The sequence below is a fragment of the Neovison vison genome, chromosome X (assembly GCF_020171115.1).
Source record: "Neovison vison isolate M4711 chromosome X, ASM_NN_V1, whole genome shotgun sequence".
Lineage (NCBI taxonomy): Eukaryota > Metazoa > Chordata > Mammalia > Carnivora > Mustelidae > Neogale > Neogale vison.
Genome location: NC_058105.1, coordinates 6,408,934 through 6,435,845, shown reverse-complemented (window position 1 = coordinate 6,435,845; position 26,912 = coordinate 6,408,934). Strand labels below are relative to the sequence as shown.

General features: G+C 36.5%; 1 protein-coding gene across 1 annotated transcript in view; it reads right to left on the bottom strand.

Annotated features, from left to right (window-relative positions):
• PASD1 (PAS domain containing repressor 1) overlaps window positions 1–20,196 on the bottom strand; it is a 56,738-nt gene extending 36,542 nt beyond the window's left edge. Inside the window, exons 1-7 of the mRNA XM_044234491.1 lie at window positions 20,148–20,196; window positions 18,737–18,891; window positions 14,145–14,233; window positions 11,964–12,053; window positions 4,612–4,711; window positions 3,870–3,983; window positions 1,096–1,226 (exon numbers count right to left, since the gene is read on the bottom strand). Of these exons, the coding sequence (XP_044090426.1) occupies window positions 1,096–1,226; window positions 3,870–3,983; window positions 4,612–4,711; window positions 11,964–12,053; window positions 14,145–14,233; window positions 18,737–18,891; window positions 20,148–20,179 (711 nt within the window). The 5' untranslated portion in view covers window positions 20,180–20,196. The remainder of the gene's footprint in view (window positions 1–1,095; window positions 1,227–3,869; window positions 3,984–4,611; window positions 4,712–11,963; window positions 12,054–14,144; window positions 14,234–18,736; window positions 18,892–20,147) is intronic.
• Window positions 20,197–26,912: the final 6,716 nt, after the last annotated feature.

The following is a 26,912-nucleotide window of genomic DNA, read 5'->3' as shown; positions in this document are numbered from 1 at the left end:
CCTCATCACTCCAATCCTAGCCCAAGCCCCATCTCCCCTTACAGCACCCCCTTGCCTAAGCTCTTGTTCCCCCAGATTCCATTTCCCACCCAGAAGCCAGCCTAATCTTTTAAAAACAAAAACAATGAAATCAGATCACGTCATCCTGCTTTCCACTGCACTTGAGTAAAAGTTAAACTCATGATCATGGTTCTCAAAGTTCTCCATAACCTGGCCTCTGTCTACCTCTTATACCTTATTTTCTACTACTCCTTCCCTCTTTCACCTTCTTCTAGTCACATAATGGTATTTTTTCCTTGGAACCCTCCAAGCTAGTTACTACCTCAGTACTTTTACAACTGCTGAACCCTATACTTCGATTGCCTTCCTTTCTTTGCTGGGTCAACATCATCATTGTGGGTCTCAGTTCAAAAGACAGGTCGTCAGAGAAAGACCTTCAATGTCCACTGTGTCCAAACTCCCTATTCCCAGTCCTTAGCATATGACTGTTTTATCATCCCTGTGGCACTTTTCAATATTACTTGCCTATTGTCTATTTCCCCTAATATTACTCCCCGACCTAGCATAGCACATGACACATCATAGGTTCTTACTTAATATGTTACTTAGTGAATAAGTTCAATTAACTTGAATCTATCCAATGAATTCCAAATACTGATTTTTGTTTTTAGAGACAGAATCTGGGAGTGCTATATTAGCACAACACTAAGTGAGTAATGGCGGTCGGCATTGGGGACAGCTGCCTCAAAATTCACCTTGTGACAGAAAACTTCCTTTGTCCACCTCCTAAAATGGTTTCTTTTCATATGTCCCACCCCCAGTCCCCATATAACGCTTTCATATCACAGCAAAACCACTTGTAAATGACTGAATATGCATCTCTTTTGGGTGTGTTGAGATCTCCACTGACACACTCACCTTCTGAAACTCAGAAGCTGATATTTCCTCAATCACATATCTTACTTAGCACAACCCCCTGCACACATGGGTTTCCTCAGCAACACTGTCCAGTAGCTGAGGGACCAAAGGGGATATGGCCTTTCAAAGGAAGCTCACAAGGCCACAGTAGGGAAGGCACACACACAACATACTCACCTGTAGGGTCTGAGCCCTGAAGAGAAAGATGGACCCCACCAGATAAAACCGATCCTCCAGAGGAAGATATGTAGGAGATGACTCAGCATAGGCATGGCTGGGGAAGAAGCTGCTGAAGAGCATCAAAGGTTCTAAGGGAGACAGAGACACACATGTGACAATCAAATGGAAAGGCTGACTGGCTACACAAGATGAAAAACTGCCACATCAGTGAACTATGTGCCAGCCCATTGACAATTTCAGAATTCTGAGTCTCAGATTTTTCCCGCTGTCCTTCTGTACCAGCTACCCTCCTCACCCAGGTCTCCACCAAAACATGAAGTCACTACTGAGAAATAACCGCTGTTGACCTCAGGGTGATATTCAACCTTGTGTTCTTATTCTGTGGTTGGATGTTGTAGTCTCCAAAAGAAATTTAACTCATTCAGTTTCTTACATTTTTCAATATAGTTTAGAAACTATATGGTTTTTGTTTTTTTTTTAAGTTTTTTTTCCCAATTTATTTATTTTCAGAAAAACAGTATTCATTATTTTTTCACCACACCCAGTGCTCCATGCAAGCCGTGCCCTCTATAATACCCACCACCTGGTACCCCAACTTCCCACCCCCCCGCCACTTCAAACCCCTCAGACTGTTTTTCAGAGTCCATAGTCTCTCATGATTCACCTCCACTTCCAATTTCCCCCAACTCCCTTCTCCTCTCTAACTCCCCATGTCCTCCATGCTATTTGTTATGCTCCACAAATCAGTGAAACCATATGATAATTGACTCTCTCTGCTTGACTTATTTCACTCAGCAGAAACTATATGGTTTTAAGATTCAACCATGTTGCAGTATGTATATCTACAGGTCATTGCTTTCAAAATTTTCCATATTTTATATCTCCCACATTTTACTTGTCTATTTCCCTAATTATGCATACCTAGGCTATCTCCAACTCCCTCCTTACCACAAACAACTATATGACATTCATTGTACATGTCCCCTTCAACACAGATCTCTGCAAGTTCGCCTCTGGTATATTTCCATCCAGTGATGGGGATTGCCAAGTCATTGGATAATTAACAATTTAAGTTCACCCTGTGTTTCAGGAATGTACCATGAGTTTACATTTTTCTCAATGCTGTATTAGTGTTTTAATTCTTACCTCCTCAGCAATATTTACTTATTATTCACACTTCCTGATTGCTGTCATTCTGATGGGTGTACAGTGCTATCTCACTGGTTTTTAAATTTTTCATTCTTTACTTACTAGTGAATTTAAGCACCTTTTTACATATTTGTTGGGCCATTTACCTCTGGTTCAAGCCCTAGATGTTTTTAGTGGCCCAAAATCAGTATTTATATTCATTTCTTCATCTACAGTTCCCGAAACCTTAAAATTTGTAAATTTACATCCCATATCCATGCAACACAGATTTGGGTTTTGATTTCTTATAAATGACACATTCTTTTCTATTCAAATTCTGAGGGAGATAGCAAACTTTTTCTTCCTTTAGACACAATTTTCTGACCATTCGAAGTCTCTAGGTTTTATGTGTTGGTCCTTGAATGACTATTAGAACTGTAGACCCCAGCCAATGGAGCCCACATAGGATTTACAGCCCACCTAGGCCACCACCTAGGCCTTCTGTTACCATGAGAGTCTTGTACTTTATCCTATAATTTCTGGCACCCATGAACTTGCCTTTCTTTAAGCTTACCTATGCATCAAACTTCTTTGGTTATGTTTTAAAAACTGTTTCCTTGTTTTTATAGAAGGAAAGAGTCATTATTGTTAGCTCAGTCCACCATGTTATCATGTGGTCCTACCTTGTAAATTTCACTATTAATTGAATTGAATATGTAATATACTTTTTAATTGAATACGTAATATACTTTTTAAGAATATAAGGAATTCAACAAGGATTAGAATTTTGTAACATACATTAGATATTTCTGTAAAAAAGTATTCCATTTTCAAGAGTTTCCCCTATTTCCCTCTCTTTTCTACTTTCCTCAGAGTAATTAAACAGTAATTACAACTCTCATAAGTAAGCTGCTCCATTGTACTGGACAGTATTATATATTTATGTTTCAAGTCCTCATCATCTCCAAAAACCCCCTTTCCTTTCACTGCACAGTCTCATTGCACTGTTTCACAGTAACACTGCACTCTGCTCAGATTCAAAGAGCCTGAACAATTAACACTAAAGGCCCAAGGATTTTTGGGTACTGATTTAGTAGCAGTGTCTTCTGGCACAAATTTTCTATCTATTCATAACTGCAATAGCAAAAATGAAAGTTACTTTAATGAACAAGGAACTGAGGAATGAAATCATTAAATATAACTAAACATATTTTAAATATAATATCGTGTATTTTCTGATTAGTGTCAGGTAAGTATCTAAGCTATCTATCCCAAATTCTGGTCTCAGAGATAAAGATCAGAGACAGTTACAAGCAAGGTGCTTCATATTATCAGGTCCATTTTTAAAACAATGAGATCCTTTGGAATAATCACCTTACTCTTTATTTTTAGTCAGAGCTTTCCTTTGGTCCTTTTCTTAGTAATCCATTAATGTCTGCACCGTTATTGTCTACTCTGCCTTTTTTTTTTTTAAATCATGGGCTTCTTTTTTTAAAAGTCTGATTGTCTATAACTAAAACCTGTGCTCATAGGAATATCAGAGAATGTGAAAGAATCAACAGTAGAAGTGTGTTTATGTTAGCAATGATGGGCTAGGTAACCCATTAATTTCATTTAGATCAGATAAAAACTTAACTGCTTACCATTTAAAATATCTTGTACAGTTAGGATGAGTTTCACATATTCATAAGTAGGTGCACTATCATGTTCAACATTTCCTCTCTTTAAATGACAGCAAAAATCAATATGTTTTCCCACTAAGAAAAAAAAAACAAATATAAAACAAGTTTACAATTGTACATTACCATATTTGGCAGGATTATTTCATAGGACTATTGTCTTACTTAGAACAGATTTTACAAAAATATTATTTTCTTTCTAGGAACAGTAGATTTGCATAACTGTCTATGCTGTATCCATAGAGTGGAATACCAGCTATAACATTATTTACATAACACTAATGCAATTATACAAAAGCTGAAATAATCAGGGTTCATGATAAAGAGCAAGATTTAATGGAGGAGAAATTTTTTTTTAGATTTTTATTTATTTATTTGATAGAGAGAGATCACAAGTAGGCAGAGAGGCAGGCAGAGAGAGAGGGGGAAGCAGGCCCCCCGCTGAGCAGAGAGCCCGATGTGGGGCTCGATCCCAGGACCCTGAGATCATGACCTGAGCTGAAGGCAGAGGCTTAAACCACTGAGCCACCCAGGCGCCCCGGAGGAGAAATTTTTTAATACTGAAAATATAATTTGTGAAATCATATTAAGTTAATATATAATCAGCAACTATATTGGCCCTAATGTTTTCATTTTTATTACTCCTCTGAGTGACTCTTGTCTCTTAAAATCTAAGAACTTACAACTGAGAAAAAACAATCTGTACCTGAGTTTGACAAAGGAAGTTTGAGAGCAATCTTTCGGTAGACTTCATTTTTCTCATGATCAGGCAGAAGACTTAATAACTTTTTACCTATGATCTCATTCTTGAGAAAGAAAAAAAATACATTTTGTTATATGTGCTACTACTGGTCACTTCCTCTACCTCCTTACCTCCAGTAAGCTTATCATCCGCTCCCTCTCAGCCATCTTGTGGTCATACCTATTATACTTCTACTTGTCTCAGTTCACATTATCCCATTCCATGACCATTACCCCCTACCTTTCCAGTGTACTCATGTAACTACCCCACAACTTCAACAATTATTCCACACACTGAGACCTCCAGTCCAGGCAATTCCCATCACATTTTCACTGAACATTATCTCTTGCAAATTGTCACATCCCTCCTTGCCCAGCTCAGATTCCTTGGTGGATCACTATAGTGATTTCCATGTTCTCTTTCTTTCTGATATATCTTCCTGGGAAAACCCCAACTCTGGTTCATTTCAACTTTTCATCTACCTTATAACTTCACCCAAGCAACTGCATTCTCTATGGAGAAAAGTCCATAACCATACTGTATGTTATTTTAAATGGGCACTCAGATCTGCCTGGAAATTGTCTACTTGTCATTGTGACCATGACTTGCCTTTTCCTCCTTCTTCAAACCTCCAACCCTCCCCCATCCTCCTCATATTCAGCTGGGGATCTCATTTCTTATTGTAATTAAAAGCAAAGGGTAAAAGAAACATCAGTATCTTCCTGCTGTCAGATCTACCAACCTTTCTGTTCCTGTGGCTAGAAACCTACTTTTTCTCCTATTCCAATGACTAAGCTTCCAATGAAGACTCGTGCACTGCCCCTCATCCTTTCTCAACTAGTCAAGGACATCATTCCAGAAATTTCCGCTTGTTCCCCACAGTGTCAAGCTTTCCCTCTCTACCAGGACTTTCCCATAGCATGCAAATGCTTTATCAGAGATGTTATAATATCAGTCATCTTAAAAACAAAAACAACACAAAATTTCTAAAATCCAAAACCTTCTTTGGCTTTACACTCTCTCCCCCAGCACTTCTCTGGTCTACTTTAGAAAAAAAAAAATCTTTGAAAAAAACTATACTTGCTGCCTCTCATTTCTTCAGCTCTCACTCTCCCTGGAAACCACATTAATCACTATTTTTACCTAACCACTCCAACTTTGTCAAGGTCACCAGTGAGTTCCACACTGCTGAATCCAATGGTCAATTCTCAACTCTCATCTTGCCTGACATCGCAGCATTTGATTCAACAAATCCCTTCTTCTTCTTGAAACTCTTCATTTACTTGGTTTCCAGGATGCCATATAAATATGGATATCCTTCTGCTTCAAAGGTTACACCTTCACAGTTTTCTTTGCTGGAGATTTCTCTGACTACTTGGCATCAGAGTGCCTAGAGCCATGTCACTGGACCTCTTTCATTGTACTGCCTCCCTGGGTGGACTCTTCCAGTTCTAGCTCATTAAATACCACCTATCTTCCCACCTCTGGCCCAGACTTCTCTCTAAACTCTTCTAGATATCTTAGATGTCTAATAGGATTTCAATTTTAAGATATCCAAAACACCATATCTGGATCTTTTCCCTCACAAAACATGATCCTCCCTCATTCATCTGCATTTCAGTAAAAGGCACCACCATTTACCCACATGTTTGTCTTTGACTTGCCTATTTCCTCTTAAACCCCAAACCCAGTCCATCAGAAAACTCTGTTGGTAATACAGGCAAAATACAGGCAGAATCCGTCCACTTTTCATCACATGGGCTAAGCCATTATCTCTAGATTGGATTACCACAAACAGACTTAATTGGTCTCCCTACATCTATTTTTGCCACACCCCAGATCCCACTCTGTTCTTCACAGAGCAGCTTCAGTGTTTCATTTAAAACATAAGTCAGGTCAAGTTATTCTTCTACTTAACATTTTCCACCAGCTACCCAAGTTATTCAAAGTAAAAGCCAAAGTACTTGTTCATTTCGAAATACTCCAAATAGGAGCCCTTAAACTTGCTCTTAGGTCAATGTGAAACATTTTTTCCCAAATATTTATAATGACGCTTTCCCTTACTTCAACTCTCTACTCAAAATTATTTTAAATGGCACCAATTTCCTGATATTTTCTTCCTGTTTTTTTTTCATAGCATAATCATCACTACCTGACATTATAGTGTATGTTTTTGTGTTTATTATGCCTCCCTCAGTAAAATGTAAATTGCATTAGAACAGAGACCTTGGCTGTCTTACTCACTGTTACATCCTCAACACCTAGAGCATAGCTTGACACACATAAGCACTCAATAAATGTTGGTTAAATGAATGAATAATGCTGTACCATGTAGCTGAAACATGGTGACACATGGATAAATTGAATATTAGGCATTAAGTTAAGTAATGAGTTTTTAATGTGATAGGAACAAAATAAAAAACAAAGTATTCTTTGTAGCTGAATAATGGTTTTGGGTGATGAACCACAAATTCAAATAATTTTTAACTGATTAATATTAATAATATACAGTCAAAATTCAGAAATATGTTTTTATGGCCCATTTGTAGAAGCCAGCCTATGAGTTAACCAATGCTCAAATTAGCAGATGGATCCTGTCTCAATCAAGAAAAAGCATGGCTCAATTCAGGACAGAAATATTACCTTAATTTAGCAAACAAAACATTTGAATTAGCAGGCAATAAATTTTGACAATGGAAGTCACCCAATAAGAAATTTACTTCCCATAATAGAGATATTTTTCATTAAACCTAACTTTTTCAGTAAAAATTCCTTCATCAGTTTAGTTATAAAATAAACTTCAGGAACCAAATCAAGTTACCTCTGGTCAGTGGAGACCACTCATTCATTCGTTTGTCTAACACATGATTAACAACTGCTCTATGCCTGACACTGTGCTAGGTATATTCACACAAACTAGCTCACATAATGCCCTGTGAGAGGAAGAATTGTCCCCTATTTTGTTTAAGAGGAAACTAAGCCTTGTCCAATTAATGAGACATCAGAAGTTCAGAGATAATATTCATACCCAAGTCCACCCAGCTAATTCTATATCCATTGTTCCTCCACTACACCATAGCTTCCTCAAATCCAATTGATATCAGGAGCAGCTGACTTGCTACTGGGCCAGTTTCTACCCTGTGAACATTCTACAGGAAGTAATTTATCAATTTCTTTTTTTTTTACTGAGTACTTACGTGGGTTAAAAATGATGATCCTGACATGAATTCTAATTTTAATGAATACACAGTTCAGTAAGGCAGATGAGACAGACACAAAACGATGATGCTAACTATATAAAAAACTATAACAAGAGGTACAAAGTGCCATGGCTCACCAGTTCTTTCATTAGTAGAATAAAGGACAGCACTGAATAAAAGAATTCAAAGAATTCAAAGTGAGCAGTCTTGTGATAGTGTACATTCCCTTGGATGGAAATACTGGCAATTAGTTTTTTATTAATTAACCACATTCTGTGAGGAATGCCCTATAACTGACCACCAACTAAAAAAGTGAATGTAACAATCATTCCAGTGGTCCTGCTCCATAGTTAAAGGGCAGAAATTTGAAAACATTATCAACACCATGTTATTTTTGTAAATCTTTGGGATTTGCTCTTCTTACTACACAAGGTAGAAAGATCAAGGCACTCAAAGCTTAATGAAGCAAGGATAAATACCCGTGAAAAGTTAAGGAGGTTTCTCAAAAGTCAAGTGTGCAAATACCCATTAGTTGTCCCATGAATATTAGGATGGTGGGCCTCAATCATGTCAAAAAAAAAGTAAAAGAATTTACTCCGCTTCATGACATTTACTGAAAATCCAGGCAAGAAATATCTTTTTGTTGGCAGAGATATTCACATTAAACATGCATTAGAAAACTGTTCAACTGTATAGGGCACAGGGAAGGAGAAGAGCCTCTGCATGAAATTCAGATTGCATTTTGAATCAAACAAGACTCATCATTGATAATTCTCTACTATACTATAAGCTCTGCAGGGAGAACAGAGCAAAACTCATCACAATTATCACTAACTAACCATATACCTATATTCAAAACCTGATAAAGTTTCTTAAAAACTCAATGCTGAGAAACTCTATCCATGAGGAAATGTGTGTTTGAAAAGTTTCATTTGTTTAAAAATTGTAAAAGAAAAACTACATGTAAATTCCCAGTTTTAATTTTTTCTTGGCGGGGGAGTGATGAAGTAAGGTGAGTAGAAGGGCAGGCTGCTTGGAAGTACTAGTACTACAAGTGACTGCAAGTCTTTCCAAAGGAAAACACTGTCAAGGAAAATTAATGATTGGAAAAATACAATGGCATATTTCAGATACAAATTTAATTCCATGATGATGATAATAAGCCATCATTTTGGTCATAATTGTGTGTGTTACAACATCATACCTTGGACTCCTCACATCTTTTTGTCACACCCCCATCTAATCCATCAGCAAAACTTATTTTACCTACAAAACACTGATGACTTCAACATCCAACCATCTAATTGCCTGGACTGTTGTGATAGCTTTCCAAATGGACTCTCTACCTTTCATGCCTGCTCCCATAGCCTACTCTTTTTTTTTTTTTTTTTTTTTTTTTAAGTTCCAGTAGAGTTAACATACAGGGCCATACTAGTTTCAGGTGTACGATATAGTGTTTCACCACTTCCATACAACACCTGTGCTCCTCACAACAAGAGAACTCTTTAATTCCCATCACCCATTTCACCTACCCACCCCCACCTTCCCTCTGGTAACCATCAGTTTGTTCTCTTTAGTTAAGTGTCTGTTTCTTGCTTTGTCTCTCTCTTTTTTTTCCTTTGCTCATATGTGGGATTTAAGAAACAATACAAACAACCCATTACCTATTCTTAACATAAGAGCCAGAGTGATGCCCCAAAAATTTCGAATAATTTCCCTCATCTGCTCCAACCCCCACAATGGCTTTCTCCCATCTCAGAGGAAAAGGCACAGTCATTACAATGACCCTAAACAAGGGACCTTTGTTGCTGCTCTGTTTTCATCACCTCCTAGTATTTTTCCTTTTGCTCACGGTGCTCCAGTCACAATGGCCCCTCTACTGTACTTTTCCACATCAAGCACATTTGTGCTTTAGTGCTTCCTGACTTGCTTCCGCTTCTGCCTGGAACACACTTGCTCTGGTTATCTGCATGACTCACATACTGCATTCAGGCTTCTGTTGAAACATCACCTGATAAGGCAGGTCTTTACTAACCCCACATTTGTAATAGCCCACCTCCAGTCACTCTCTGGGTAGTATTTATTTACACATTTACAGATGAGAAACTAAAATCCATGTAGCTAGTGAGTGACTGAGCCAAATTTTAATCTCCAGATTATCTGACTTCAAAGACAAAGTTCTTTCCATCCACCATGCTATCAGTTTAGAGTTGCCCAAGAGACAGAGGTATCTTGATATTTAATGAAACTGTAGATTCCCAGAGCCAGGAAAATACTCTAGAAATTGTTTTGTCTCTATATTAATATAAGTGACTTAAAAATGAAATTTTTAATCAAAGCCTGGAAAAAGATTATGTATTGTTACAAATTAAGAAGACTTAGGATTTAATGAGGGAAGGTGTGAAATTATGCCTCAGCTAGTCTTTTTCAGCAAGGCTATATAACTTCATTCTCATTTAATGTTTATGTACAGACCTAGTAGCCATAGCTTTATTTTTAAGTATACCCATTTCAGGTAATCAACTCCATGGTTTAAGATTAGTCATTCCACCCCATATCCCAGACCCCTCTACCTTAGGGTGAGGCCCTGTGTGTGTATTACCTAAAATGCTGAAAGGTAAAAGATTCCCTTGCATAGAAACTCTGAGCCAAACTACATGAAGCAACAAGGATAATACAACTAAGACCATCACTGTGCAAAACCCTCATTTAATAGGAAAAATTTACCAGTCTCACTCAATGACCAAGTTGGTTTAAGTAATATCTAATACGAGAATTTGGGAAGCTTTCTGGTCTTCACTATAACAAAACTTAACCTGTCATATATCATACTCATACATTCTTTCTTTTAATATAGATTTAATAAGACCATCCTTCTTCTATAAGTCCAATTCAATGAAAATCTCTAGCATTTTATTCAGCTCTTTTGGCATCCTACAAATATAAGCTGAATTTGAACATGTAAAATGTTTTCTAAAAAAAGGAAAAAGAATGAGAACTAAAGTTATGTATCATACTATCTGTAAATAAAGAGAAAAGGGTAGAAACAAAACAAACGTCTATGATTCTAGCCACGTCATGGAACATGCTGGCTGGAATAGCATAACTGGTTGAATAAACTTCTAATCTTCCACTTCTAACTTAACTAAAGAATAATGTAACAAAACTATTAATTTACAAGTTTCAAACTCAAGTACTATATAGATCTCTGGGTCAAGGTTTGTCAAGTTCTTTAGACAACTCTGTGGAATGAGGAATATACAATGAAAGCAACAATCCAAATATGACTGACAGAACTAGCCAGATGACAGAGATTTCAGGTGTGGAGGAGGATGTATTCTAGATATCTTCTCTTCGCACATATACATTAATGTAATGAGAAGGAATGTAGTAGTTTCATATTTAAGTGGCATATTTGTTAGATGTGCAACCTGAAGGTCCAGAAAATTTTTTTGGAAATTACATATTCTAAGTCAACAGTCCTATGAAGAGAGAGAAAGCTTTCCTGAAGAGGGGTATAGTGACTGAGTGACCTTTTTGGACACCATAGACCATAACTACAACTCATGGGTCGATGTCTCCAGCTAAACTATGTCATCACTTCTATATTTTTTTAATAAAATTGTAATTTGTTCTCCAATATAAAGAAAAAAAGCAAATCATATCTGGGAATAGATGCCATGAGCCAGCATGAACAAATCATGACATTCATTGTTTAATCTGTATATAGTAGACTTTAAAGAAATGTACAGAATCAAACACATCCATCACAGTGAGGGCTGCCTTGCAAAGCAGTCACCTTGGCAGCTATCTACTGATTCTGAGGAGACTGCCATTTCAAAAAGCACATTATTCTTTGGAGATTACCTTCAGGGCAGTTTAGAAACCACACACACACACACACACACACACACACACACAGTATTGAATTACCACATATTAGAATTTTTTATTATGGATTTAAAACTGAAACCAATGAAGATGACAATAAAAGAAGTGCATGTTTTGACAACACTGAGATAACATCTCTGATGACTTGTATGCTCCTGAAAACAAATGATGAACCTCTAAATAATAAACCAGAATGATCCTTTCCCCCAAACTGGAAAAACTTACTGGTAAATGGCCAAGGAGACAAGTGATGTTTTCAGCGACAAAAATTATCACTCCATCTGTGCTCAGTATTATCATAAAGCCATCTAATGACTAATGAAGAGAGAATAATAATGTAATTAAATAGTGGAACAATAATAAAATGATAGTTTTATTTCAAAATGCATAAATAATTACAATAGCACACTGAAAATGTATTGTGGTCCTTAAATATCAATAAAGCAGGCACAGACTTAATTAAAATTCCATTATTCTGCCTCCTACACAGAATCTACTTAACCTTAAGCATGATATGTTTATCAAATGATGTGTCACTTAGACAAACAAATTTTAATGTATACCCAATTAACACAAAACTCTCCAACACAAGCTATGAAGATTCATTTCCGTATGTAGGTTGTTTCACATTTAATTCAAAATTAATTTCAAAAGTGCTAAGAATATTTTGCAGGGCATTTTTATTTGTGAATAGTTTAGTCATCTACTTATAAATATGGATATTGCCATTATTTTCCTGCTATATAATGGATTTGATATCCAAACAAATGCCTCCTGGTAGAGAACACATCAATGATGAATAAAGTATATAAAAAGTTACATTTCAAAAAGAGACCAAGCTTATTGTAAAGTAAAACAAACAATCTGGTATCAGAAATGACTACAACATGGGATTTAAAAGGCAGGGGGATACTAGAGCCTGTATTTTCCTTGGAAATATCTGCACAACACTGATGGCATAGAGTTTGGGGGAGAGAAAGCAAACCCAAGCTACACAAGGTGGGAAGTGAAATCAGAGACTTCTGCATAAAACCAAGCTTCCCAAAGGGTAACACTCTCCAGGCTGAGATCTTATCCATCCAAGAAAGACAGTGAATGCACATGTATGCTTCAGTTTCAGCTCTGGTTAGAGAGGGAAAACTAAAACTAGTCTCTTCTGAGAATTGTTAAACAGAAACCCACACTCACAGAGATTTGGAGCTGGAATTCATGAACTACCTATGTAGACTTGCACAGCCCAAGCCCATTATTCAGTTTAAGGTGTTCCTGACACCAGACATCTAGTAAAAAGAAACTGAAATCATCTCTAGAGAATCATTCTAAAACCAGGGCTCAAATAATTCTTGTGGATAAAGTTCCAAATAACATGAGTTTATAATAAGATATCAATAACAAACAGAGGAAGAAATGAAACATCACAAGCAAGGGGCAGTACAAATAATAAAATGCAGAATCAGATTCAGGAACAGTAGATAATGGAATTATTGAAGATAGAATATAAAATAAATTTGCTTAAATGGCTTAAATAAATAACAAATTTGAAAATATGATGAAGGAACCAAAAGACTCAAAACTGACCAGGCAGATGTGAAAAATAAACAAAATGTCTAGAAACAATATTATCATCAATAATAAAAATTCACTATGCTAGAACATAGCTGGAGACAAAACAGCTGAAGAAATGACTCAGACCACAACAAAGAGAGAAACAGGGATGGAAAACACAGGAAACCGAACGACATGGAGAAGGGAGTGAGGAAGTCCCTAGACATTTTACACCTATCCACTTTATTCTCACAACCCAGCGAAAGAAAAGTTTTAATACCCATTTTACAGAGAAAAAGATCAAGGCTCAGAGGCAATAACTCTCTCAAGGATACAGAGCAAGTAAATGACAAAGGCATGATTCATAACTGTATCTGTCTGTCTCAAAAGACCATGGTCATTCAGGCTTTACTTTGTGGCTTTTGAACTCAGTGAAGCTAACCAGTTTCCTTGGAGATAGAAACCATAAACACATCAGATCCTGGAGGGGAAAAGGTAAGACTTGAAGGTGTTTTTTAGAGGCTAACAATCTATTTTGAGTGATCTACCAGATATTACTTAATTTGCCCCTAACAAAGACTTATTCGTATTTGTTGTCACTCAAGATGAGTTTTTCAAAAATCAGTTGGCATATGCAGCATCTGGAGAGCCTGCTAGAAATGCAGGCTCCTAGCCCTACCAGAATTGAGATTCTGACTCAGACAATTTAAGGTGGGTCCCAGGAATCTGGAATTTTACCAAGCTCTCTGGGTAATCCTGATATGCATGGTCTCTTAGCCACACTGTGAAAAACACTGTTCTTTATCTTCTATTGAACATATTCTAGCATATGAGGTAATCCAAGAACAAATACCCTCTTACTTGTAGTGTCTTACACTTGAAGTCTTCATAGCTATGAAATGATGGAATCCAACTGGATTGCTCTCTGGAGGTTTCTGGATTGACTTTGCCTTTTTAGAAAAACAAAGAAAAGATAGAAAACTGTCACATTAAAATGATTAGCTATGGGTATTAGATTTTTCAAAGTTCTAATTAATTTTATAGAAAAGACTCTCATGAGAAAATGCTGAGTGCTAATGAAGGAGCTGTTGTGGACTAACTAATTGCTTATAAATGATCATAAACAGAGAAGTGTTCCAAATTGAAAAAGACCTTGAAGATCATCCAACTCAATTTCCACTGTACACACCTCTCCAAAAACTGATTTTCAACCTGTAGTTCTTTTCTTTTCTCGACTTCTTTACATCTTCTGCATTCCACCAAAACTAGTAATCATAATATGTCAGAGAAAGTACACACTGCGTCAAGGGCTCTAAGCAGATCAAGATACCTAACTAGAATATCTTTAAGCCCTATCTCATATCTCTTCAAAGTTGTTAACAAAGTTCTATCTCTCGTCCATCTTTCTTCATTCTTCAAGTTCTTCTGGTTTTCCCAATGAACAGTTTCTGCTACTGTGCTCACTCAGAACCTTTGCTATCAACATCTCCCCACATTACTTCCTCTAATCCCACCTACTCCACTAACTGCACTAACACAGGGATTTCCCTGGCACAGCCCTCCAATATCCAGTTATTTTAATGCATGTCAATAACTTAGTTTCTGCTCCTCACAAAACAGAGACCCATGGCATACAACTTTGATCCCTTTAAAAAATGTTCTGTCCCCTGACAAGGATAATTCCGAGAGCAGAGCTTGTTTTTTCAGTGGGTATAAGTCTCAGATCCTTTCCTATCAGTAGATTTGGATAAGAAGGAGACCAAGCATGAGCAGAAAAGCTTCAGAACCCTCACTAAAGAGGGAATGAAAAGCAGGTGTGTAACTGCCTGGGAAATGACAGAATATAAAAATAAACCACACCAACTGCACAAATGCTTCAAGGTCAGTGTTTCTGACCACAGTTCCAGCCTGGAAACTCAATTCTGGTACAGCTCCTCGAGCTCAGGAAACAATCCATGATATGCCCCCGCACCTGACTGCTGAAGTCATTTCCCCACTGACTTTCAACTCTACCTAGTGATTTTCATCCCTTACACTCCCTCCAAAGAAATAGATAAGACTAAAGAGAGTCTACATATTTCCAAGAAAATAAGACCAATGTATTTTATCAATCAACCATAAAGAGCTTTTTATATTACTATTATTCACAAATTTATTCTTGTTTGGCTTATAGGATAGGGACCATATCCAATTCTTCATGAAAACCCCAGTATCTAGCATAATACTTAACTCATAATAGGGACTTGGTAATTCTTATTAAACTAAATCTCATTCATTCATTTATGTAACTAATTTTTTAAAATATTTATTTGACACAGAGAGAGAGAGAACACAAATGGAGGAGCAGAAGGAGAGGGAGAAGGAAACTCAAGCAAACACTGCACTGAGCACGGAGCCTGAAACAGGGCTTGATCTCATGACCCTGAGATCTACAATCTGAGCCAAAACCAAAAGGTGGATCCTTAACCAGCTGCACAACACAGGTGCCCCATTATTTAACTAATATTTACTGAGCTCCAACTATGAATATGCTATTCTGTTCTAGAGACTCAGTTTATAGTATGAACAAGACAAGAAACATGACTATCCTTTTGTATCTTACAGAATGGAGGGCGTAGGTAGGTAATGAACACATGGACAAGAATGACAGGAAGACAGTCACAGGAAAACCTGGTAGAAAAGCATCTTGAGCAGAGAAAGCAGTAAGTGTAAAGCAAAGCAGAAAATAATTTGGCCTGCTTAAACTACAAACAAGAGGCCAGAGTGGCTACAATAGGGTGAACAAGGGATAGAGTACTAGGAAATGAAATCTGAAAGACAGGCAGGGCCAGATCATGTACGTTATATGTTAATGAGTTAGCATTATTCTAAGTGGAATATGAGATACTTTTAAGCAGAAGAGTGATATATGTTTTGGGGGGAGGTGCATAGGGAAAGAGAGAGAGATAACATTAAGCAGACTCCATACCCAGTGCAGAGCTGGATCTCACAACCCTGAGATCATGATCTGAGCCAAAATCAAGAGTCAGACACTTAACCAACTGAGCCACCCAGGTGCCTTTAGAATGACATGTTTTTTAAAAAATCACTATGGGTTTGAAGTGGCGGGGGGGGGGGGTGGGAGGTTGGGGTACCAGGTGGTGGGTATTATAGAAGGCACAGCTTGCATGGAGCACTGGGTGTGGTGAAAAAATAATGAATACTGTTTTTCTGAAAATAAATAAATTGGGGAAATAAATAAATAAATAAATAAATAAAATATTTTTAAAAATAAAAAAAAAATCACTATGGGGGCACAGTATGGGTGGTTCCATCAGTTAAGCCTCTGCCTTGGGCTCAGATCATGATCCCAGGGTCCTGGGATCCAGTCCCTCATCAGGCTCCCCACTCAGCAGAGAGCCTGTTTCTCCCTCTACCTCTGCCTGCCACTCCCCCTGCTTGTGCTACCCCTCCCTCTTACTCTGTCAAATAAATAAATAAAATCTTTTTAAAAAATTAAATAGGGGCACCTGGGTGGTTCAGTTGGTTAAGCAACTGCCTTCAACTTAGGTCATGATCCTAACTTAGGTCCCATACTGGACTCCCTGCTCAGCAGGGAGTCTGCTTCTCCCTCTGACCCTACGCTCTCTCATACTCTCTCTCTCATTCTCTTTCTCTCTTTCTCAAATAAATAAACAAAATCTTTTAAAAAATAAAGAAAGAATAAAATAAAAAATAAAAGACCACTATGGCTGCTTGTGCAAAATAGATCAAATTGGGGAGAAAGAATGAAAGCAGAATATACCTAGGAGGCATCTACAAAAGTAACAGATGCTGGTGGCCTGGTTTCAGTTGGTATACCAAAGTTATAGAAATGGGGAGAAGTGAATGGATTTGAGATATATTTTAGAGGCAAAACCAAAAGGGCTTGCTATGAACTGGATGAGGAGGTGAAAGAAATGGAGAACACAAGGATAATTTATATATTTTTAGCCTGGGCAGCTGGAAGAATGACTGGTGGTATCAGTTACTGGAATAAGGAAAACTAGGTGGGGGGTGGAGGTGACAGGCAATGGAGTGGAGAGGGACCAAGAGTTCCTTTATTGCCATGTTAATTTTTCTATTAGATATCCAAGAGAAGAAGTCACATAGGAAACTCTTGCTGATTTAATAATGAGTACAGTTCTCAAGTATGCAGCTCATGTAGGTCAGGGGTAAAGATGGACTTAATAAGCAGGGGTCACTGACATCTAGGTAGCACATCAAGTTAAGAGACTGGATGAGATCACCCAGGAAATGAGTGTATCTAGAGGAGAAAAAAGGTCCAACAACTGAGCTCTGGAGTACACCAGTGTCCAGAGGTTGAAAGGGAAAGTGGAAAGGTAGAAATTAAAGGAAAAAAGCAAAGGAGCAGCCAATGAGCTAAGAGAGAAACCAGGTGAGTGTGTTATTCTGGATTCCAAGAGAAAAAAACTTCAAGAAGAAAGGAGTGGTCACCCGTCCAATATTTTTAAAAGGCCAAGAAAGATGTGGAGAGTTAAGGACCAAATAATTCAGGGATGTAAAGGTCACTGTTATTCTTTACAGAACACATACCCTCTCCTGCTTTAAACTTTCTCATGTTCCACTTAGAAAAATGCCGACTACTTGACATACTGGAGCAACAAGCAGTGTGAGTGACCTCAGTGAAGTGGAATGAGGAAAGAATGAGGGATGAGGATGTGGGGACAGAGCCTTTACAGGCCTTTCAAGAAGTTGTGCTGTGAAGAAGCCACAGAAACAAGAGTAATAATAGAAGTATCATGGGGTCAAGAAAATATTTTTTTAAGTAACAGATTTTTACAGCATGATTACATGCATATGGGTATAACCTGTTCAGATGTTTTGAATTAAGCCTACTTAAGTATTATAGGTACTATTTTACACCCTCAGGGCCATGTTTCTCTTTGCAACATTTACCACATGCCTCAAGCGCCTAGGATAAAGAAATCTGCATTATTATTGCCTAGTATTCTTCTTTTTTAAAGATTTTATTTATTTATTTGAAAGAAAATGAGAGAGAGAGAGAGAGAGAGAGAGCGCAAGAGAGCGGGGAGGGTCAGAAGGAGAAGCAGACTTCCTGCTGAGCAGGGAGCCCAGTACGGGACTTGATCCCAGGATTCCAGGATCACAACCTGAGTCAAAGGCAGTTGCTTAACCAACTGAGCCACCCGGGCTCCCTAACCAGTATTCTTCTATTAATTCTCATTTCCTTGTTCCACTTTTGCATGAACCTTAACAATATTTTCAACATTGACTATAAACAAACTTTGAAGAGAGAGAAACTAAGTGTTTGTGCATTAGGAGGTACTTCAGGAAATCCTCTATTCATTAATCCTTCCCAAAGAGAGAGACCCAGCTGTCCCACCCACAACCAATTTTCCATATGGCTAATCAAAAACCTGTAAGGATGGGTTGGGGTGCCCAGATCAAACCTTCCTTCTCCTGTGAAGCAGCAGTCGTCCTCTGTGATGTTTTAGATCTGTCTCCTTTTATAGGGTAACCATGAGCTTGAATCATGGCACGTAGTTCCGTGAAGAAGGCATTGAACCGGTCCTTCTTTTTATTTTCAGCTACATCAGGTACATCCCTAAGTGACAAAAAACAATCAGTGTTGTTAACACTAAGGGTAGGTCTAGAAATTCAGATGATGAAACAATGCATGGAGAAGAAATAAGAACAGAGAAAGGGAGTTGGTAATGTCAAACTTCGGGCAAAAAAAAAAAACCCAGATCCTTGATCTATCACAGGACAAAAATAGATGTCAATATTAAAATGAGGCAATGAAAAAAGAATGAGGAAATGAAAGCCAATCTCATCTCCCTCAGACTGTGAGGTCCTCGAGGGTAGGGACCACATCTGTTTCAGTGTCTTCCATAGAAAAACCCAGCACAGTGTCTAGCACAGTAACCTAAGAATCATATAAAATAAATTAAATCCAGATGAATTTGAATTAAATGGTGGATATTTGTTCCACCATATATTCTTACCTGCTTTTACAAGAGTACTTCTGATTAAAGAAAATTCTTTCTAAATTATATATAATTACTCAAGAGGCTCTTGCAAAGCCATTGCTTCATCTGAAAGAGAAGGCTGGGCAATAAAATGCTAATTGAGAGCTTTTTTTCTTTTTTTACCTTTGAAAAACAGATCATACTAAAAAATGTGGACAAAACCTTTTCCATCAGTGCACTAGAATTTATTTTTTTAACTAACATCTTTTTAAAATTTAGATTTAATAACCAACATATAGTACATCACTAGTTTCAGATGTAGAGTTCAGTAATCCATCAGTTGCGTATAACACCTGGTGCATATCATATCATATGTGCTCCTTAAGGCCCATCAGCCAGTTACCCCACCCCCGCTACCCACCTCCCCTTCAGCAACCCTCAGTTTATTTCCCAGAGTTAAGGGCTTCTCATAGTTTCTCTCCCTCTCTGATTGCTTCCCATTCAGGAATTTACTTTAGATGCTAGAACTGGAAAAATAAGGTTATTTATCTTTTCAAACATACATGAATTTAAGCTCTAGGCAAACCACAGCCCCAAAACAGACTTCTAACGCTATCAGGGAGTGTAAAGCACTTATTTAGTGTCAGCTCTGGGCAGCCACTGTGTAAGTCATGGAAGACACAGTTTGATGAGGGAGGCTGTCATGTACATAGTCAACACACTAAGTTTTATAACTGAATTGGAACTAGGAGTTATCGAAAACCCACTGGAGAGACCAAATTTCCCTGAGTCAGGCTTCCCAAAGGAAGCAGGATTTTACAAGATGTGAAACAGAAACAAAAGACAGGGGAGAGGGCTTTGACAGAAATATCAGTCAGTTATGAATTCATACCTCTTCTCTTTTTCTCTCTCAGCTTCATCCATTATTCAGTGATGTAACAAAGAATTCTGAAATCAAAGTAGAACAATATTTTACAAAGAAATCAGTCTATGATGAATCACAATAAAGCAATAAAACTAATCAAAATTCTCAATTGCATAGCACCTTTCCCTTAAGGAATGCCTACTTCTTTTAAAGATAGAATTTCATTAAGTACCAATAACACTCTCATAAGTTATGTAGATGTTGAAGACTTGTTTTGTTGTCTGATCCCCAATGAATGTTAGTCACAGTAGTATTACAAATGAATACATTTTAAAAAGTTACAAAAACACTGTGAAGTTACACAACTTAATCCCAAAGTATCTGTAGGTTTAACTCCATGCCCTTAAAATTCCTTTAACTTCCACTAACTTGAAGAACACTTAATGAAACAAAGACAGACGTGGGTTAAAAGCTTCATATCTATACACAATACCACACCACAATAGAAAAAATATGCATTTATTGCTGCTATTACAGAAATCCTGGGCATATAAAAAAATGGCCCTAAAATCACCAAAGTCCTCTGCTTTGAATTGTATAATGAGACTCACACATCACCTCAGGATCAAAGCCTAACCTAATCTAAATAAAAGAGTCCTAAGGCATTCACAGACTGACACTTCTAAATCTTTAAATAATATGTATATGATATTTCATGCAAATTATTCCAGAAAACGTAGAGGTCACTCACCCAACTCATTTTATAATCCTAGTATATTCTTTATACCAAACCAGATAAAGGAAGCATCAAAAGGGAAAATTTTATAAGCCAATTTTACTTATGATCCAGATGCAAAATCCAAAGTAAAATTATCAAACCCAAAACAAGACAGTATTTTAAAAATGGGGCTAATTCTATAAGTACTAAGATAATTTCACATTAGAAAAATATAATTCAATATATCAGAAAAAAGAATGTGATCATCTCAGTAAATGCTGAAAATGCATTTGATATAATACAAAACACATGTATAATTTTTTTAAAAAAATATTTTAACAGATTAGGTAGATAAAGCAGCTTCCTTAACCTGATAGAGGAAAACAACCAAAAGCATACAAAGATCATACTTAGACATTTAATATATAGTGCTAAAGGTACCAACCAATACACTTAGATAAGAAAAAGAAATAAAATCAATAACTCTTGGAAAGGAAAAGTAAAAATCCTCATTCATGAACACTATGATTATCTACACAGAAAATCCAAGAGATCTGCAATTTCCTAAAATAATAAAATACTTCAGCAAGATGGCTATATACCAGATTACTATATAAAAGTTAATCTTGTTCCTTTATACCAGAAATTAGAAAATATTTTTTGAAGATACAATGGAAAGAGAAATTTATAGGGACTACTGTTTATGGCCATGGAATAGCCCTCTTGCTATGAACAACTATGAGACTAAACAAATTAGAGGAAATACCTATTTGGAAACATTGGACAGCAGGCTGCACATGCCTGTGATCCCTGAGATAAGAGCAAAAATGAGACGAACCTTAGAATAATCCCACTTTCTACCTAAAGGTACTTTCAAACCATGGTTCAAGAAGCAGACTCCCAAGAAGAGTACAGGGATCTCACTGAGATTAGGAGACAGAAATAAGAATTCAAGAAAGCCAAGGTGGCTGGAACTTGTGGAGCAGAATACCAGAAAGAAAAAAGCTATGGCAAAACAAATCCCAGAAATCTGAATAGAGTCCCTTGAACTTTTGGGTGAATACTTAACCTGTGCCTGTGCAAGATGACACTCTACAAAACCAAGCAAGGAACACCTATCAGGGAAAGAACAAATCCAGTAAATTCAAAACTAAACGATCACAGCTTATGTGTGGCTGGAAGACAGATCTGAGCTTCATCCAGCAAAGTGAAGCAAAAAGACTGAGAAAATGCACAGAGCCCGTGGGATAAAATCAGGCAATCTAAAATATATGTAACTGGATTCTCAGAAAGAGGAAGCAAAATAACTTGAAAAATGGTCAAATTTTCTATACTGAATGAAAAATATAAACTGATATATTCAAGCAGCTCAATGAATCCAAGAAAATAAACACAACAGAAAACTCACTAAGGCATATAATAAACATACTGCTGAAAACCAATTATAAAAAGAAAATCTTAAAAGCAAATAGAAATAAAAAACATTTTAATACAAGAGAAAAAAGAATGACCTCTGTCTGACTTCTTATCAAACAACACAAGCCAAAAGAAAATGAAACATCTTTAAAGTGCTGGATGGGAGTGGTTAGAATCAAACTAGAATTCTATATCCAACTAAAATATACCCTTCAAAGAAGTTGAGAGTAAAGACACCTTCAGGTGAACAAAATCTGAAAGAAGGTAAGGCCAGTACCTAGCACTACCAGAAATGTTAAAGGAACTATTTCAGGTAAAAGGAAAAGAATACCAGATGGAAACTCAGATTTACATAAAGTCATGAAAAGCACTGGCAATAATATATATGTAGATAAATATAATTTTTTTATTTTTATGCCCAAGACAATTGAAATAAAAACAAAGGACTGTAGGGCTTGTAATATGTGTGGAAGTTAAACCTATGACAATAACAATGCAAATGAGGGGAGGGTGGAGAAAACAATGTACTGTTGTCAGGTTCTTACATTATACATAAAGTGGGACAATAGGAGTTCACAGCACACAGTAATAAGTTAAAGATATGTACTATAAACTTTCTAGAGCAACAAATAAAACACACATTTTATCTTTTAAAAAAAAGATAAAATGGCATACTAATTACTCATTTAATCCAAAAGAAGAAAAAGAAGACAAAGATAACAAAGATCAAATGGGACAAACAGAAAACATGTAGCAAGATGGTAGACTTAAGTTTAACCATACTGATAATTATATTAACTGTCAATGGACACAAACGTTATGTCTAGAACTGCTAAAACTGGATAGAGAAGTAAGGCCAAGGGGTGCCTGTGTGGCTCAGTTGGTTAAGACCTGCCTTGGGCTCAGGTTATGATCCCAGGGTTCTGGGATAGAGCGCCAAGTCAGGATCCCTGCTCAGCAGGAAGCCTGTTTCTCCGTCTCCCTCTGCCCCATATCTCCTGGGCTCATGCTCTCTCTCTCAAACAAATAAATAAAATCTTTAAAAAAAATAGGGATGCCTGGGTGGCTCAGTAGGTTAAGCATCTGCTTTCAGCTCAGGTCGTGATTCCAGGATTCTAGGATCAAGGCCCACCTTGGGCTCCCTGTTCACGAGAAGTCTGCTTCTCCTTCTCCCCCTTGTTCATGCTCTCTATCGTTCTCTCTCTCTCTCTCTCTCTCAAATAAATAAATAAAATCTTTTAAAAAGAAAAAGAAAAGTAAGACCAAACTACCCTTGAATGATATGAGGGGTTAGGGCAGTGACCCTTCCCCACATAGTTGAAAATGCACATTTAACTTTTGACTTCCCTAAAACTTAACTACTAATAACCTACCTTTGAGAGGAAGCCTTACTGGAAACAAACAGTCAATAAACACAGATTTTGGATTTTATGTATATTATCTATGGCATTCTTACAATAAAGTAAGTTAGATAAAAGAAAATGTTACTAAGAAAATCATAAGGAAGAGAACACTCATTTACAGTACTGTCCGGTATTTACATAAAAAACAATCTACATATAAGTGGACCTTTGCAGTTCAAACCTGTGTCATTCAAGGGTCAACTATTCAAGGGTCTACAAAATACCTCAATTATAAAGACACAGCTAGGTTACAAGTAAAAGAATAGAAACATATGTATATATAATATCCTAATGACAAAAAGCTTGAATGGCTAATTAGTATCAGACAAAGAATACTTCAGGTAAGGCATAGTACTAAGGAAAAAGAGGGATGTTTCACAATGGTAAGTCAATCAAGAAAACAAAACAATCCTAAATAGATATGCACCTAATTACAAAACTCCAAAATGAGTAAGAACTGAAAGAAAGAAACCCATAATTTCACCTGGTGAGTTCAACACATTTCTACCAGTAATCAATAGTGTAAGTAAATAGAAAATAAGTAAGGGTATTGAAGACTTACACTGCCAACAAACTTAGCCCCATGTGTTTACAGAACACGATGCTTAGCAACTATAGAACAGATATTTTCCATTCTATGTGTAACTGTTATAAAGATTCAAAATATGCTGGACAATAAAACCAGTTTCAGTAAATTTAAAGCATTAAAATCATATAGATTATGTTCTCTTCTCAAATAGAATTAAATTAGAAATCAATAATAAATAAATAACCAAATATCTGGAAAACCCCTGAACACTTAGAAATTAAATTTAAAAAAATACTTCTAAATAATTTGTGAATCAAAGAAGAAACCTTTGAAAAAGGTTTAAACAAGGGAAATTAGACAACTATAGCTGAATGATTTTGAAAATTATGTTTTAATTTTACAAACTTCAATTTTCAGATTATAATTTATTAAAACTTCTCTATACATACTTTTGGTCTCATATATTTCCAAAAAAGTTATATATCTATAATTACACAAGTCACTTTTTCATGTTTTTAAATAAATTTATAGGTTTCTTTATATAGAAAAGAAACTGATGGTAGCCAGAGGGGAGATGGTGGGGGGATGGGTAAAGTAGATGAAGATGATGAAGAGGTACAAACTTCCAGCTACAAAATGAAGAAGTCACAAAGAAGAAAAGTACAGCATAAAGAATGTAGTCAACAATACTGTAATAGCCTTGTCTGGTGACAGATGGGAACTACACTTATTGTGGTGAACAGCTCATAATGTACATAAATATCAAATCACTATGTTGTACACTTGAAATGAATATAACATTGTATATAAACTATATTTCAATAATGAAAATATTTTTTAAAACTACTAGCCTACTTAAAAAAAACAAACAAACAAAAAAACTAAGTGGCAACTCTTTTGGGTTGCTTCCCTGTTCAGGAGCTTTGCACTTTATCATTTAATAAAGTTTGCTTTGCTGCCAAAAAAAAAAAGAGAAAGAGAGAAAGAAAAAAGAAACTACAGTGATCAGTAGTCAATCCAACAAAAAATGTGCTATTTACACAGAAAATAATGTCTTTATTAAATCAGACAAAAGAAGATCTAAATAAATGGAAAGATATGCCATATCCCTGGACAGAAAGTCCCCATATATCATAAATCTATCAGATCTCCCCAATTAATCTAGTAATTAACTTAATTCTGGTCAAAACCCAGAAATTTACTTTTCTATATGACTTAAGGCTTACTTTTCTATGTGATTTACTTTTCTATATGACTTCAGAAGTTAATTACACAATTCCTATGGAGAACAAAGAGTCAGAAATATCCAGGATAATCTTGAAGAACAACAACAGTGTAAAAGGATGTGTCCTACTAGTCACTGAGGCTTATTATAAAGCTGTAGTCATGTCAATTCATTAAATTCTTAATCCTGAAACATTTTCGGGGGCCAGATCTGGGGCCTGTGTGACACACAGAAAACATGTGCCATCATCTCCCAGTAGAAATGGATGAGGATTAAATGACACTAGAGGCTTAATCCTGAATTAGAATCAAAGTGAACACATCATGCACCTGCAGCCATAGAGGGAATTAAGGCTGAGGGGCAAAAGAGTAGCAAGACCATGACTTTCTTTGGATGCAAACCTAGAGGAATAGAAATGTCAGGATAAAGACGACATACAGCATTGCAATTCAAGGAATTTACTTACATGACTCAGGGCTGATGATGACCTTTCCAGCAAATTCTCCACAGTTTCAGACTCATCTACCTTTGCTTATTCTGCTTGAGGATTTATAAAGTTGAATTTTAATGAAGCTCCATGTGAAATGTCTACACTTGTTGCATTCTTCAATTTGAACTAAAGTATTACTGTCCCACCACTAGGAATCGAACTCCCTTTGTCCTTCCTCCCGAGATTACATTTCTTATTTCATGGAAAGTCTATGCATTCGCGACATTACCCAGTGGATTTTTCATATGTTTTTTGGTTTTTTTCCAATTTATTTATTTTCAGAAAAACGTTATTCATTATTTTTTTTCACCACACCCAGTGCTCCATGCAAGCCGTGCCCTCTATAATACCCACCACCTGGTACCCCAACCTCCCACCCCCCAGCCATTTTTCATATGTTTTTAAATCAGTGCGGAAGCCACTGAAAAGCATGTTTGTGAAGAATCTACATTAGGAAAGAAAATACTTGCTATAATATAGGTGAAAAAGAAGGTCATAAATTGTGTATGTTATATTAGTCCAATCATGTTCAACATGATACACAAACAAATAAAATCCTGTGTAGAAAACAGAACTAGGGAAAGAAAACATCCAGAAGTGTCTCTGGCTATATATTTAATATGTGATTAAACATGTGTTTAATATGTGATTAAGTTTAATATGTGATTAAACATATTTTTATTTTTATATGTTATTTTATTTTATTGTTTTCCAGGAGTGTTTTTTTTTTGCATTTCTTAAGTTCATTATATGTGTAACATTCAAAGTTAAGAAACACCTCTCAAAAATAACACAGAAGTCAGTGCTGAACAGTGAAGAAGTCGGGCTTCAAATCAATTGGACCTGGGTTCAAGTCCTAACTGTATCCCTTCAGAGTTGTGTAGTCTTTGTGAGTTCCTTAGTCTTTGAGTCTTGATTATCTGAACTGTAAAGTCTGAGTTATATAACACCTACATGCCAAAGTTTCTGTGAGAATTAAGTTAAAGGACATAAAAAGTGGGTAGCATTGTG